Below are 12,983 nucleotides of genomic sequence, written 5' to 3'. Positions count from 1 at the left end.
GTCTGAGGACAACTTTTGGGAGGCAGTTCTGACACTATGGGATCTGGGGACTGAACTCAGGTTGTTAAACTTGACTGTTGCTGGCCCAGAGATTCTGTTCTTTGTGGGTATTTTTGTTTGTTTGTTTGTTTGTTTGTTTGTTTGAGACAGGGTTTCTCTGTAACTTTGGAGCCTGTCCTGGAGCTCACTCTGTAGAACAGGCTGGCCTCGTACTCCCAGAGATCCGCCTCTGCCTCCCAAGTGCCTGGATTAAAGGTGTGCGCCACCAACACCCTGCTTTTTGTGGGTATTCTTAACACCTACTGCTTTACCTTTGCTTTGACAGGAATAAGCTGAGAGCATAATTGAAATTTCGAGGTTAGACTTATTAGCTAGTGCTAAGAACTGAATTTGTGCTTGTTTTTCCTACATCCAGAGATGTCTTCTGATATATCTCCTTAATCAGTGCACAGAATCGGAACATCATTTATATAAACTTAAAGTGAAACATACATGTAGGTTGAACAGCACCATTCTAAGAGAAAGCCTGGGATTTCTACATCCATTTGATAAAGGTGTTTTCACCTATTGTCATTCTCTTAGCACATTTTTTTGTTTTGTTTTTGTTTTTTGTTTGTTTGTTTGTTTTTGGATGATTAGCATGTATGTACTTTAATCAGAGGTGTAAAAGTTCATGTCCAAAATTCATACAGTGTTAGAATCAACAGAGACACTATACAAAGAGCATTCAGCCCATATGAGAGCTTATAGTGCCTAAGATACTTGAATTCTTAAGGTTTTTAAGTAAAATAAACAATGTTCAGCTTTAAAATATGCTACTTGTGTTGTACCCAAGTCGTGAGGATCCCCAAAGACCACCAGGGAAAGACAGACACACTGATCAAATGTGTAAAATTTATTGTTCAACCAACCATAACAGGGTCCCCGTCTAGCTGGCTGACACAGCAGCCACCAGAGGAAGCGAGTTCCCTGTCTACTGTCAGGTTTTTAAAGGCAAAAATCACAGGGTTGCATCAATCGGTATGGGTTGGTTTCTGATTGGTTGATATTTGGAGAACAATCAGGGGAATTTCTCAAAGTAATATTTTGGCATAAAATAACTGTGCACCAGCTATTCTCATTGGTCAGTGCTCAGAGAGAATATTCTGTGGTTTTTATGGCTTTGTCTTGTTATTTGCAGGTGGCCTGTCGTACATAGATACCAGTAGTTTTCACAATTGTATCCTGGATACTACAGGGAAGGTTTTGGTCTCCCCTGGAGTTTCTTTTGTAGCCAAACAGTTCCCAGGAATCAAGCATCTAGGAGGTTAGGGGGTCTGGACTTTCCTTGTGTTCAGTTTTGGCCCTAGGCTCCAGGAGACCAGGGGATCTGAAGTTTCTTTGTGTCATGCGCTGAGTCAGAGGCCTACATGTCCTTTTTGTAACCTGTCATGGCTACTTAAAGCAGGGGGCTGAGTGAGGGTCTAGTCCCTTTATTAGTTTTACCCTGTCAATTCTTTATAAATGACTGCATTGAACTGGGTGGTGGTGGTGTGCCACGACCCATGGGGCAGTCAATGACAAACTGGGGAACACCTAGGAGGGAATGGAGGAAAAGGGATACAAAGAAGGACAGCATGACGGTATTCTGATCAAGCTGATAAATTTTATTTTCTCGGGGAGGGCTTATATAGGACCGTGGGCAGGATGTGAGCAGGGTTTGCACATAGCCAGGGCATGGGCACTGGCACGTAGGCAGAGTGAGAAGGTCAGTAGAAGGAATGCCCTAAATTGTTTAGCTAACCTATAATTGGCTGTAAATTGTAGCAAGAGTGATAGCCCTGAGCTGGTTAGCTATTCCTTAGCTGGCTGTGAAACTGCAAGCCAGTACCTTGGAATGAACATTCTGCTTATTTCTTAAGAGACCTAAAGTTGTGAGGATGGTGATGGTCCCCAACAGTGGTTCATCAGGCCTTTGATCCCAGCACTGGGGAGGCAGAGGCAGAGGCAGGAGGATCTCTGTGAGTTCAAGACCAGCCTGGTCTATGGAGAGAGTTCCAGGACAGCTAGGACTGTTTCTCAGAGAAACCCTGTCTTGAAAAACCAATTAAATAAATAAAGAAGCAAATAAGTAAATGGCTGTGCTGGAAGAATAGTAGTAAATAAAAATCTGACAGATCTGCCTCTTGTTTCCCATCATGAGAGCCCCCTTCACTGTGTGGTTCCTCAGAGATAAATGTTACTCTGAATGCTTTTTCAGGACCTTATCACTTGTGACCTGTATGAACTGCAGGGGCATCCTAATTTTCAGAAGTCATAGTTCACGATTGTTAGGAATAATGCGCATGGGGAACCTTGGTGGATTCCATGGCAGGCAAGGATGACTTGGGGGGGGGGGGGGCGGGACAAACATGCCAGGCAGATGGAGCTTAAATGACAAGTTTTATTAGAAAAGAGCTGGGGGAGAGGTAAAGAGAGACAGAGAGAACAGAAGAGGAGTGGGGGACTGGAAAAGTCCTGTCTGCCCCAGGTGAATAGCGGCAAAGAAAGGGGTCCTTTGTATCTGGACTCACCAGGGTACTGCCTGAATGCATTCTGCCAGGTGACAGGAGCAGGCAGCATTATAAATAGCTAAATCCTTACAACGGTGATTCATTGAATTAGTTTAAAATCTAATTTTTGTTTCTCAGGATTTTTTTTTCACTGGGCGTTTTCCTACTGTGTTTACTTTCATAGTTGAACACTTTACTAACTTCTTTAATTTGTCCTTTTGGATTTTCAGGTAAACTGTGACATTGTCTAATTTAACAGTGCTTTGGATCTTAGTTTTTAACTTGAAAGCCAGTGACAAGTGGCTAATAAAAACATTATGTGGTGCTTATGAAAGTTTTTGTGGTGAACTTCCAGGAAGAATGGTTGGTAATTTTCATAACAGAAATTTCTAATCATTTATTTGTCTTTCACAGAGCAAAACTAAAAAACCAAGAATATGAAACTTTAGATCATTTGGAGTGTGATCTGAATTTAATGTTTGAAAATGCCAAACGTTATAATGTTCCCAATTCAACCATCTATAAACGAGTTCTGAAGTTGCAGCAAGTCATGCAGGTATGTTGCTGTTTGTTGTATCACTGAATTAGTTTCATGTGTTCTGGGTGTCTTTTTGAGATCTGTGTCCCCATCTCCACCCCAAGAATATTGAGTCATTTGTTTCTACTATAAGTAAGTTCTGTTGAATGTTTTTTATACTTATCAGAGCTCTGTAGAGAAGAAATAATATTTTAAATACCATGAACATTGTAGTAGAGGAAGCAAGGATTTAGCCCTATGGGGAGATCCAGCTTCAGGATTCTCAGAAAGTTACCCTTCAATTCCATATGGTAATTGTTCCATCTATAGTTTATTCTTTTGGTTCTAGACTTTGTTAATGGAGGGATGGTCTTCGTGGGCCTGTTATTACACAGCTGTGATCTCAGCACTCAGGAAGAGACTGAGGCAAAAGGACCCTAATTTTCCAGCCAGGTTGTGCTATATAACCAGACAGACAGACAGACAGACAGACAGACACACACACACACACACACACACACACACACACACACACACACACACACGGGGGGGGGCGGTGGCTAAAGGAGCTGGCTTTGGCTTTGGCAAAAGAACATATGAATGCTAATTAATTGTTGTAGTAGCCAAGAGTTGGTCAGATCCCTCACAGCATACCTTGAAGGGAACTAGAGGCTATTGGCCATCTAGAGATTTTTTTTAAGGACAAAAAGGTAGATATGAAATGCAGAGTAGCACCGGCTACATAGTGACGCACACGCCTTTAATCACAGCATGTAGGAAGCAGTGGTAGGCAATCTGAGGTCAAAGCCAGCCTGGTCTATAGAGTGAGTTCCAGATTAACTGTGTTACATATGAGTTTTTCTTCTTGTTGTTTTGTTTATTTTTTCATTTCTGTGGTGGCTGGGGACTGGTCAGGGTACAGTTTGTAGGAGTCACTTCTTCCCTTCTACCATGTGAACCCAGAAAATCAAACTCAAGTCATCAGGCTTAGCACCAAATGCATTTACCCAGTGAAGCAACTTGCTGGCCTCTGTTCCACAGTTTTTGGTAAAATATTTCTGGAAGCAAGGATAATATTGAACCAAGAAGATGCAAAGACAATTTTAATCAAACGTAGAGCCTTTATTTGTTTGTTTGTTCATTTATTTGTTTGTTTGTTATTTATTCATTTTTCTGGTTAGCATTGCTTCTCGGTGATGTGAATTTCAGGCATCTATAGTCTGTCTGTTCTTCAAAATTGTTGTGTTGACCTTTTTAGCTGTGTTTGCAAGGTGTGTAATGCAAGGTAGTAGATCTAAATTTTCACCTCTCACTTTTAAGCCCTTTTTTCTTTGCCATACTTCTTAGAAATTAGATGCTGAGCCAGGTTGGTGGTGCACGCTTTTATCCCACCACTTGGGAGGCAGAGGCAGAAGCAGGCAGATCTCTGTGAGTTCTAGGACAGCCAGAGCTACACAGAGAAACCCTGTGTCAAAAAAAAAAAAAAAAAAAAAAAAAAAAAAAAATTCCGATGCCAAAGGCCCCCTCTAAGTTAGCTTAATTTATGTGTGGGCTACAGGGCCAGCCGACCCCACAGCACATCTCAGAGCTTTTAACCATACCATGCTATTGATGCTCATAAATGCTCTGGGTAGCATTGATTTTTTTTTTTTTAGTCTGATTCCATTTTTTCCATTTTTTTTTAACCTACTTTTCTATCATGCAGGCTTTTGTTAAATTACATTACTAAAAATGTTTAAAGACTATTCGGTTTTGTACATTCTATGTGAAGTTGTATCTCTCTGAATAAGTGTGATATGCCTAGTTGTTTAACATTCATATATTCATAGAATGTCTGACAGTGTTTGGCTGATTCCTGGCATCTGCTCTATTTCAGGCAAAGAAGAAAGAGCTTGCTAGGAGAGATGACATTGAGGATGGAGACAGCATGATCTCTTCAGCCACTTCTGATACTGGTAGTGCCAAAAGAAAAAGGTATATGTTCTTCTCATATATGGAATCAGCTCAGTTCTTATTTATTTTATTTCAGATAAATGCAGAAGGGCATGTAAGCTATGAAGTACAAATTCTTCTAAAAAGCTTTGATGACATGCCTTTGATAGTATGTCTTCCAATTCATTTGTAAGTTGGATAGTAGTAGGTTTTGGTTTTTTTTTTTTGCAACTACTGTATTGCTGTTAGATGACAGAAAAATGACATGTAGCTTGGGGAAACATGTTGTTCTTTTTGCTGTCCAGATTTCTTTTTTTAAGGTGGCGTTTTCAAAGTGCCACTTACATCTTAGATAACTGCTTCATGGTGAATTGCAAAAAATGGAGTAGTAATGAAGAAAGGTAAGGAGTTAAGTCAGCTCTGCTGCTGCGATGAAATAGGTCACTGCTCTCCTCATGCTTTTCCTCATCAACGTGATCTTTACTATCAAATCATAGCTGTTACAGGCAATAAAATGTTAAGCTGATTATTTTCAAGGTTTTTTGTTTTTGGTTTTTTTTCCTCTCAACTCCTCTAATCCTTTTCTTCCCTCTGGTTTTAAGGAGAGGAACTTCATTGAGATTCTGAAGCTAGGCTCTTATAAGGAATCATTCAAGACCATCTCTTGGGCTTTGTCTGTCCTGATCATTGTGGAATACTATAACCTCTCTGAAGATTTACATTCTTTGTAGCAACAGTCTGGGAGAATCCCTTGAGCAAGGAATAAGCTAATCATTAATAGCAGGGCTTTACAGATTCAGAATTGAATGAAGAAGCAGTTTGTTTTTTGACTGAAACCAGAAAGTTTGAAATGTGATTCGGGAGCAAAAGGCTGCCTTGTCTTTCCTTCTTAGACAGTTTCTAACTTGGAAAATAACTGTAAAAGCTATGTGGCGTTAGCCAAATTAGTCGGTGTACCCTGAGATGCAAGTCTCCTCCATTATTGGCCTGTGAATTTCATCCTTCCAAGTTCTTAATTCCTTGTTACACCAGGGACAACGGAGGAAAAATGTGAAACCAGATCAGAGACATCAGATCAAGAACATCTTTGAGTAAGATCAGTCACCAATCAAAGATAAAAACTTCTCAGGCAAAGAAGGTAACGGAGGCAAAAGGGATGGTGCAGTTAGCACCAGCACTGCCGGAAATGCTTTTAAATAAGTTGAGTGTTAGGAAGCAATTCCAAGGAAGTGTTAACCTAGGCCAGATACTTAAAAATTACCTGTTTCTGGGGCTTGTAGCTTGTGGTATAGTTCAAGTAGATGAAGTTATTGCCCTTCAACATCCTATAGAAAGAACACTAAGCTATATGTTATTAAAATTATTAGGTCATGTTTCAGACAAAAATCTCCTTGTGAATAGGTTTCCTAGGAAACGGTTCATATAATATAGTGAAAAAAAGTGGCAAGAACCATAAATTATCTAACAAACAATAAAAAAAATATATCCCAGGTTTTGGTCAGTAACAAAGGGATGGACCTTTTAATTAAAAAGGTTTTTTAAAGTAAGTGGGTTTCTTCAGAAGTTAAGCAAACATGAGCTTGACCAGAGGTGTCAGAGTCATGTTTTCCAAGTATTACTCTACTTTTAAATAATGTATATGATTCTATTTTTTATTTTTTTTTAATACTGAAAAGTCTTTAAAAAATGGTTTGTGGGTATATATTCTCTTCATTTCTGGAAATGCATCTTTTCCCCTACTTTCTACTTACTGAAAATCTGCTTTCTGTTTCTGTGTTGAAATGGTTTCAAGTGTTATGATCTTTTATCTTTTGGACCAAATAATCTTTTTTTCTCAGTCATATTTGGCTTATGCATGACCCTCTAATGTTGCTTGTTTTCTTTTCACATGTATTGTTTGTTTCTGCCTTCCCAGGAATACTCATGACAGTGAAATGTTGGGTCTCAGGAGGCTATCCAGGTGTGCAGACCTTTTTTATGCATAAACATACTTTTAAAATTATAATTCTTCTGTGAAATGGTCAGTACTGACACTATGAGAAGAAATACTTTATGCATGTGAAACAAGTGTTTGGGGTGCCAGCTTATTTTATGAGTAAAGAAAGTGATACAGTTTAGAAGTCTTGTTAGTGTGTCAAAATTAGCCTCCTTATGGTCGGTACTACCTTCGCTTGTTGCTGGCTTCCTTTTTCAGGGGTAGACAGCTCACCTCATTTACCATTGTAGCTATGTTTCTTTTTATCAAGAAGTATAAGCTGGCTTGTGGGGTGCTGATTGCATACCAGGAATGCCTTACTGACTGAGATGATGGAAATGTCAGAATCAATATTGGCAATCCAACCACTAGTACATTGTGTTGGGCTAGTGCTTCTTGTTAATTTTCTTAGACTCTGATCCTGTCTACATCTTTCTTCTTAAAAGCATCCATTTCTTTAAGGCATCTTTTGTATATTACTTAAGATTTTCAGTACAACCTACAAGTTGCCATGTTATGGTGTTGAATGATAACTACATAGTGTTTGTTTTGTGTGTGTGGATGTTCTGTCCACGTGCGTGTCTGTGCACCATGTACATGGAGTACCCACAGGAACCATAAGAGGGTGTCAGATTGGCTGGGACTGGAGTTAGAGGCATTCTTAGGTATAGTGGCTCACTCATAGCATTGAAGAGGCTCTGGAAGGGGAATCACATCAATTTGAAGCCTGGGTTATAATATTAGAACCTGTTTTTCTGTTTTGGTTTTGTTTTAAAGGAGATTCAGAACAGAGGCCCTTTTCAGTCATAGTCATTGTATACATTAGGAAGGGCACTCATCTGTATTTCATGTGTTGGAAGCCTGTTCTACTACCCTGATACTCTTAGTAGAGGACCTTTTATGGCCAATCTCTTCTAAAACTATCTTTATTACAGTAGTGTGTATAATTTGGCTTGGAATCACCTAAAGTATGCAGTGATGAATAGTCTTGATTTTGAGTTCCCTTAAGATATATTTTAGTTGGGCATTGTTACTCATACTTGTAATCTCCATCATTGGGAAATAGAGGCAGGAGGATTCTGAGTTTGACTCCAGTCTAGGCTACATAATATGAGATTTTGTCAGGAAAATAGTATTTTAGAGAGGCATGGTAGTAAACAGATGTCTACAATCACAGCAGTACTGGGACAGGAATTCTAGAATTCTAGGCTAGCTCACATTATGAGACTCTGTCTCAGGGAGGAAAGAAACAAAATGACTTTAATATCTGTAAGGCATTAATTGATTCTCCATGAATATTCATGCTGGCTAAAAGATGTGGGACTGTTTTTATGTACCTTTCCAAAAGTGAAGATTACCAAAATATTAATAGTTATTAGCTTAAAAGAGGTGAAGGGATAGAATGTCTGTCTACAGGTGTTCTAAGAATGATCCTGAAAAGCAAAGTGACATTGGGAATGGGAAGAAATGGGATTGGAGAGGTGACTCTGTGGTTAAAAGAACTTGCTGTTCTTTGGAGGGACTCAAATTTGGTTCCCAGAACTTACATCAGATAGCTCACAGCTGCCTGTAATTCCAGTCCTGCCTCTGTGGGTACTTGAACATACATGCATACAATCACTCTGTCTCTCTCACTCACTTCGTGGGTGTGGGTGTGTGCGCGCGCAAGCACATGCACGCACTCTCAAGTACATGCAAGTGTTAATAAAGATAATAAAAAAAAATGGCCAAAAATGTGGAGTAGGAGGAGCTAAAGTTTCTGTTTCTGTACTTTTGTAATATAGCATTTATCTCATCCCATAAAGTATATGAAGCTTTCAGAAGTCATCTATGTAATAAGGTTCACTGAACATATTGGAGAGAGATAAAAATAGCAGCCACTAAAGGTAACACAGGTAACATAGTTGTTATGTAAGGTCAGCCCTGAAGTTTGACTGGACCGGTGGTTCTCAGTCTCAAAGGCAATATGTAAGAATTTAGAAAAGTGAAAATGAAATGACAAACCTGAATTTATCAAAGAAGGTCATGCATGACCCTAGTAATAGTTTTGTTTGCTCCTCTGAGACTATAAACCAATTATATATTCGTCATGATATAAGTAAAGAAAGGAAATTACAGTTACTAGATTAGAACAGTTTTTAAGGTAGATTCACGTTCTGGACATGGCGCACTTACAGCCACCAGGTGTTAGGATTAATTGACATTAAGAGAATGGACCACTTGCTATTTTACTTTACTGAATCCAGTTAAAAACTTTGTCTTGTAAAATCTCATTAAAGTCTGCCACGGATTCAATCCCAAATGAAAGTGCTTGTAGGTTCATACAGAAAAGTCTCCTGGTAATTGGGAATGGTTTGCTGAATCCTGGAAGGCAATAAAGTTAATTTCATGGTTCAGGTCTGGCCTTTAACTGAAGTGTTCTGCTTCTTGGAATTTTGGGAATGACAACTGATTCTTTCTGAGTTAACTAGTGAGCTTTCTTTTAAACCTAACATTTCAAAGCTGAGTTCTTGCATCTTCCTTTTAAAGTCAAGCTCTACCTGTTAGACATTTCTAAACAAGCCAGATGTAACTTGGTTTTAAGTATGACTTCTGTGAGTTTTGATTCAGGTTCTGAAATTTTTTTTTCTCAGTCCCTGAAAGTTAAAGTTGTCTTGCCTCAATGTGAAGCTCTGCCATTTTGGAGCTTTGTTCCTCTTAATTTGCTAGAAATCATTGTCCCATACCCCCCCTCACCCCCCCCCCAAGTTTTTTTCGAGGCAGGGTTTCTATTTGTAACAGCTCTGGCTGTTCTGAAATTTACATTGTAGACGAGGCTAGCCTCAAACTCACTGAGATCCACCTGCCTCTGCCTCCCAAATGCTGGGGTTAAAGGTATGCGCCACCACCTGGGCCTATATTGCTTCTGTGAGGATTTAGTATCCACTAGATGAACCATCTCCGAGGTTAGCTGACAACTATTTACTTGACTAAGAGACTCAAAAGATCTGAAGGAGAAAATTGCAGAATGATCACAGGGCCCCAGAGGAGGAGGGCAAAGTAAAAGACTCAGTAATGAGGATGGGCCCAATTCTGGGAACCAGAAGTTTTTTGTTTTTGTTTCCCCCCCCCCCTCTTCTGTTAGGTCATTTTCAATTTGTCATGAGCTCCATCATGCTAGGTAGACATTTCTGAAACTGAAGGCTGTCTGAGTGTTTTTTGAGATAGGGTTTCTCTGTAAGCACTGGTTGTCCTGGATCTCTAGGACTTGTTCTCTAGACCAGGCTCACCTCAAACTCAGAGATCCACCTGCCTTTGCCTCCTGAGTGCTGGGATCAAAGGCGTGTGCCACCACTGCCTAGCCAGTATCTGGGTTTTCAACTGATTATTATTTGAACATACACAAATGCACACATGATCTTTCTCTCCCTTCCCTCCTTTCCGCTCCTCTCCAACCCCACCCTCAAATCATCTTGATCAAGTTTGCCTAAACTTTCTATGAATCCAAAGATGACTTTGGAACCCTGAATCTCTTGCCTCCACCTCCTAAGTTCTAGAATTACAAATAATGTACTACCGGGCTTGGCTTCTATTTCTGGTTTTTAAAATCATACCTTAAATTGAGGCAGTGTATTGTGACCCAGAAGGCAAGTGGGGACTAGGTTTAGAGACTCAAAGCAATATAATTTTCTTCAGCAGTGAACTTCCTTGCCCTTATAAGATGCAAAACAACTAAAATTTGACTCTATGTACTGTATTATAGGATCTTAGCAGGTTTTTGTAGACTAGAAACTAAATTTTAAGTCCTCTCCCTTTTTACATACCTGACCATTTGGAGACTGCTGGGAAAACTAGCTAGATTTTATCTAGAATTTATCAGTGCCCTGACAACATAATACAATTGACAGAAGTCAAACTAGAAAATGAATTCTTTTAGTGGTTTATTGAACTATTTTCCTTAAATATTTAGCCTCTTACCTAGTTTTCTCAACAGTTAAATAAGGCCCCTTTTAAACTCTGGTGTTAATCTTTGGTCTTTGTACTTTGTTCTGTACCACTCAACAGTTTTTCAGGATCTTATCTAGATGGTGGACTCTGCAGAAGGGCAAGAATACATGCTGAAGGCTAAAACTTTAGAGAGATCAGATGAACCACAAACAACTTCAGGCTACCTTGGATTAGACAGGGAACCTTGGATTAGACAGGGATGCTGGGTAAAGGGATAAATAAGTAGGGGCTGACCCTGACATGACCAATGCCAAAGAGATTTATACCCTCAATGAAGACATTTGTGTGAAGGGGGTGGGAGTTGTTTTATTCCTGACATCCAAAATATTCTGTTTAGGAGTAGCTATCTTTCTTTATCTTTTTTGTTTTGTTTTGTTTTGTTTTGAGACACAATTTCTCTGTGTGACAGCTCTGGCTGTCCTGGAACTAGTTCTGTAGACCAGGCTGGCCTTGAACTCACAGAGATCTACTATCTGACTCCCCAGTGCTAGGGTTAAAGGCCTGTGCCACCACTGCCCAGCTAGGAGTAGCTATTTTAAAGAGATGAAACACTGTTGGTTTGGTTTGTTTTCTCTGTCTTTAGAAATTGAATAGCCAGTTTTATTGCATTGTTTATCTCAAAACCCAAACTGTAGTTCAGTTGGTTATTAAGTTTCATTTTCTTATGATATCATTCAGTATCTTGTGTTCAACATTGCATTTCCAGAGCTGTTCTACACAGGTTTGTCACTGATTGCTCCTGCCAGGATCACTGCTGTAATCATTTTATAAATTGTCTTAATATTCTCTTATATCTTTCCAGGGTGCTTACTATGTTTATGGCACATCTAATTAATACATTGTAATCATTATGAAGTACCTCCCACAAATTTATTTTATTTTGTGATCACCCTTGGATAAAAAAAAAAAAAACTGACCCTGTTGTTTCCCCCCCCCCCTTTTCTACCTTCCCCCTCAACAGTAAAAAGAACATAAGAAAACAGCGAATGAAAATTTTATTCAATGTTGTTCTTGAAGCTCGAGAGCCAGGTTCAGGCAGAAGACTTTGTGATCTATTTATGGTTAAGCCATCCAAGAAGGACTATCCTGATTACTATAAAATCATCTTAGAGCCAATGGATCTGAAAATAATTGAGCATAATATTCGAAATGACAAATATGCAGGTGAAGAGGGAATGATGGAAGACATGAAACTAATGTTCCGAAATGCCAGGCACTACAACGAGGAGGGCTCCCAGGTAACAAGGGGGTCCTAGAGCTGGGCAATGGTGGTGCATGACTTTAATCCTGCCACTCAGGAGGCAGAGACAGGTGAGTTCAAGGCCAACCTATTCTATAGAGTGAGTTCCACAAGTCAGGGATACACAGAGAAACCCTGTCTCAAAAAAAAAAAATTTAAAAAGAACGTTTTAAATGCTTCCTGTTTTGCCAGTTTCTGTGCAAGTAAATTTTTCTTCTTAAACTTTTAGTTTCCTTGTATATAATTTAGAAATAATAATAAATAGTAGTACTTTTGAGTTTTTTTATTAATTTTCTATTTAAATTGAAAACAATTATTTTACATAACAATCCCAGTTCTCTCTCCCTCCTATTCTCCCACTACCCCCCACCCCCAATATTTTATGGATGCAAGCTTTGCATCTATACATGCTTGCCAGAAGAGGGCACAATATCTCATTACAGGTGGTTGTGAGCCACCATGTGGTCCCTGGGAATTGAACTCTGGACCTCTGGAAGAGCAGCCAGTGCTCTTAACCCCTAAGCTATCTCCAGCTTTACTCTGGAGTTTTGTAGGATATTAAAGGGATATTAAAAAATAATAATAATTGGCTGGGTGGTGATGACACACACCTTTATCCCCAGCACTTGGGAGACAGAGACAAGTGGATTTCTGTGAGTTCAAGGCCAACCTGGACTGCAAAGTGAGTTGCAGGATAGCCAGGGCTGTTACAGAGAAACCCTGTCTCCAAAATCAAAAAGAAATAATTGAGTTTGAGGAACAGCACTTAATACTGATTATGTAATCCAAGAAAAGTCAATA

The 12,983-nt window shown here is 39.4% G+C and overlaps 1 protein-coding gene across 49 annotated transcripts in view; it reads left to right on the top strand.

Moving 5' to 3' along the window:
* Positions 1-12,983, top strand: part of Pbrm1 (polybromo 1) — a 95,794-nt gene that overhangs the window by 40,614 nt on the left and 42,197 nt on the right. For 26 of the 49 annotated variants that reach the window (XM_051204673.1, XM_051204666.1, XM_051204680.1 and 23 more), the window contains 4 exons: positions 2,946-3,087; positions 4,925-5,022; positions 6,896-6,940; positions 11,904-12,180. In XM_051204673.1, coding sequence (XP_051060630.1) covers positions 2,946-3,087; positions 4,925-5,022; positions 6,896-6,940; positions 11,904-12,180 — 562 coding nt within the window. The remainder of the gene's footprint in view (positions 1-2,945; positions 3,088-4,924; positions 5,023-6,895; positions 6,941-11,903; positions 12,181-12,983) is intronic. The other 23 variants (XM_051204703.1, XM_051204713.1, XM_051204702.1 and 20 more) reach the window with 1 other exon arrangement.

Source organism: Phodopus roborovskii, unplaced genomic scaffold (genome assembly GCF_943737965.1).
Source record: "Phodopus roborovskii unplaced genomic scaffold, PHOROB, whole genome shotgun sequence".
Classification (NCBI taxonomy): domain Eukaryota; kingdom Metazoa; phylum Chordata; class Mammalia; order Rodentia; family Cricetidae; genus Phodopus; species Phodopus roborovskii.
Note: the sequence above shows the minus strand (reverse complement) of the source record. Positions and strands in the feature narration are given on the sequence as shown.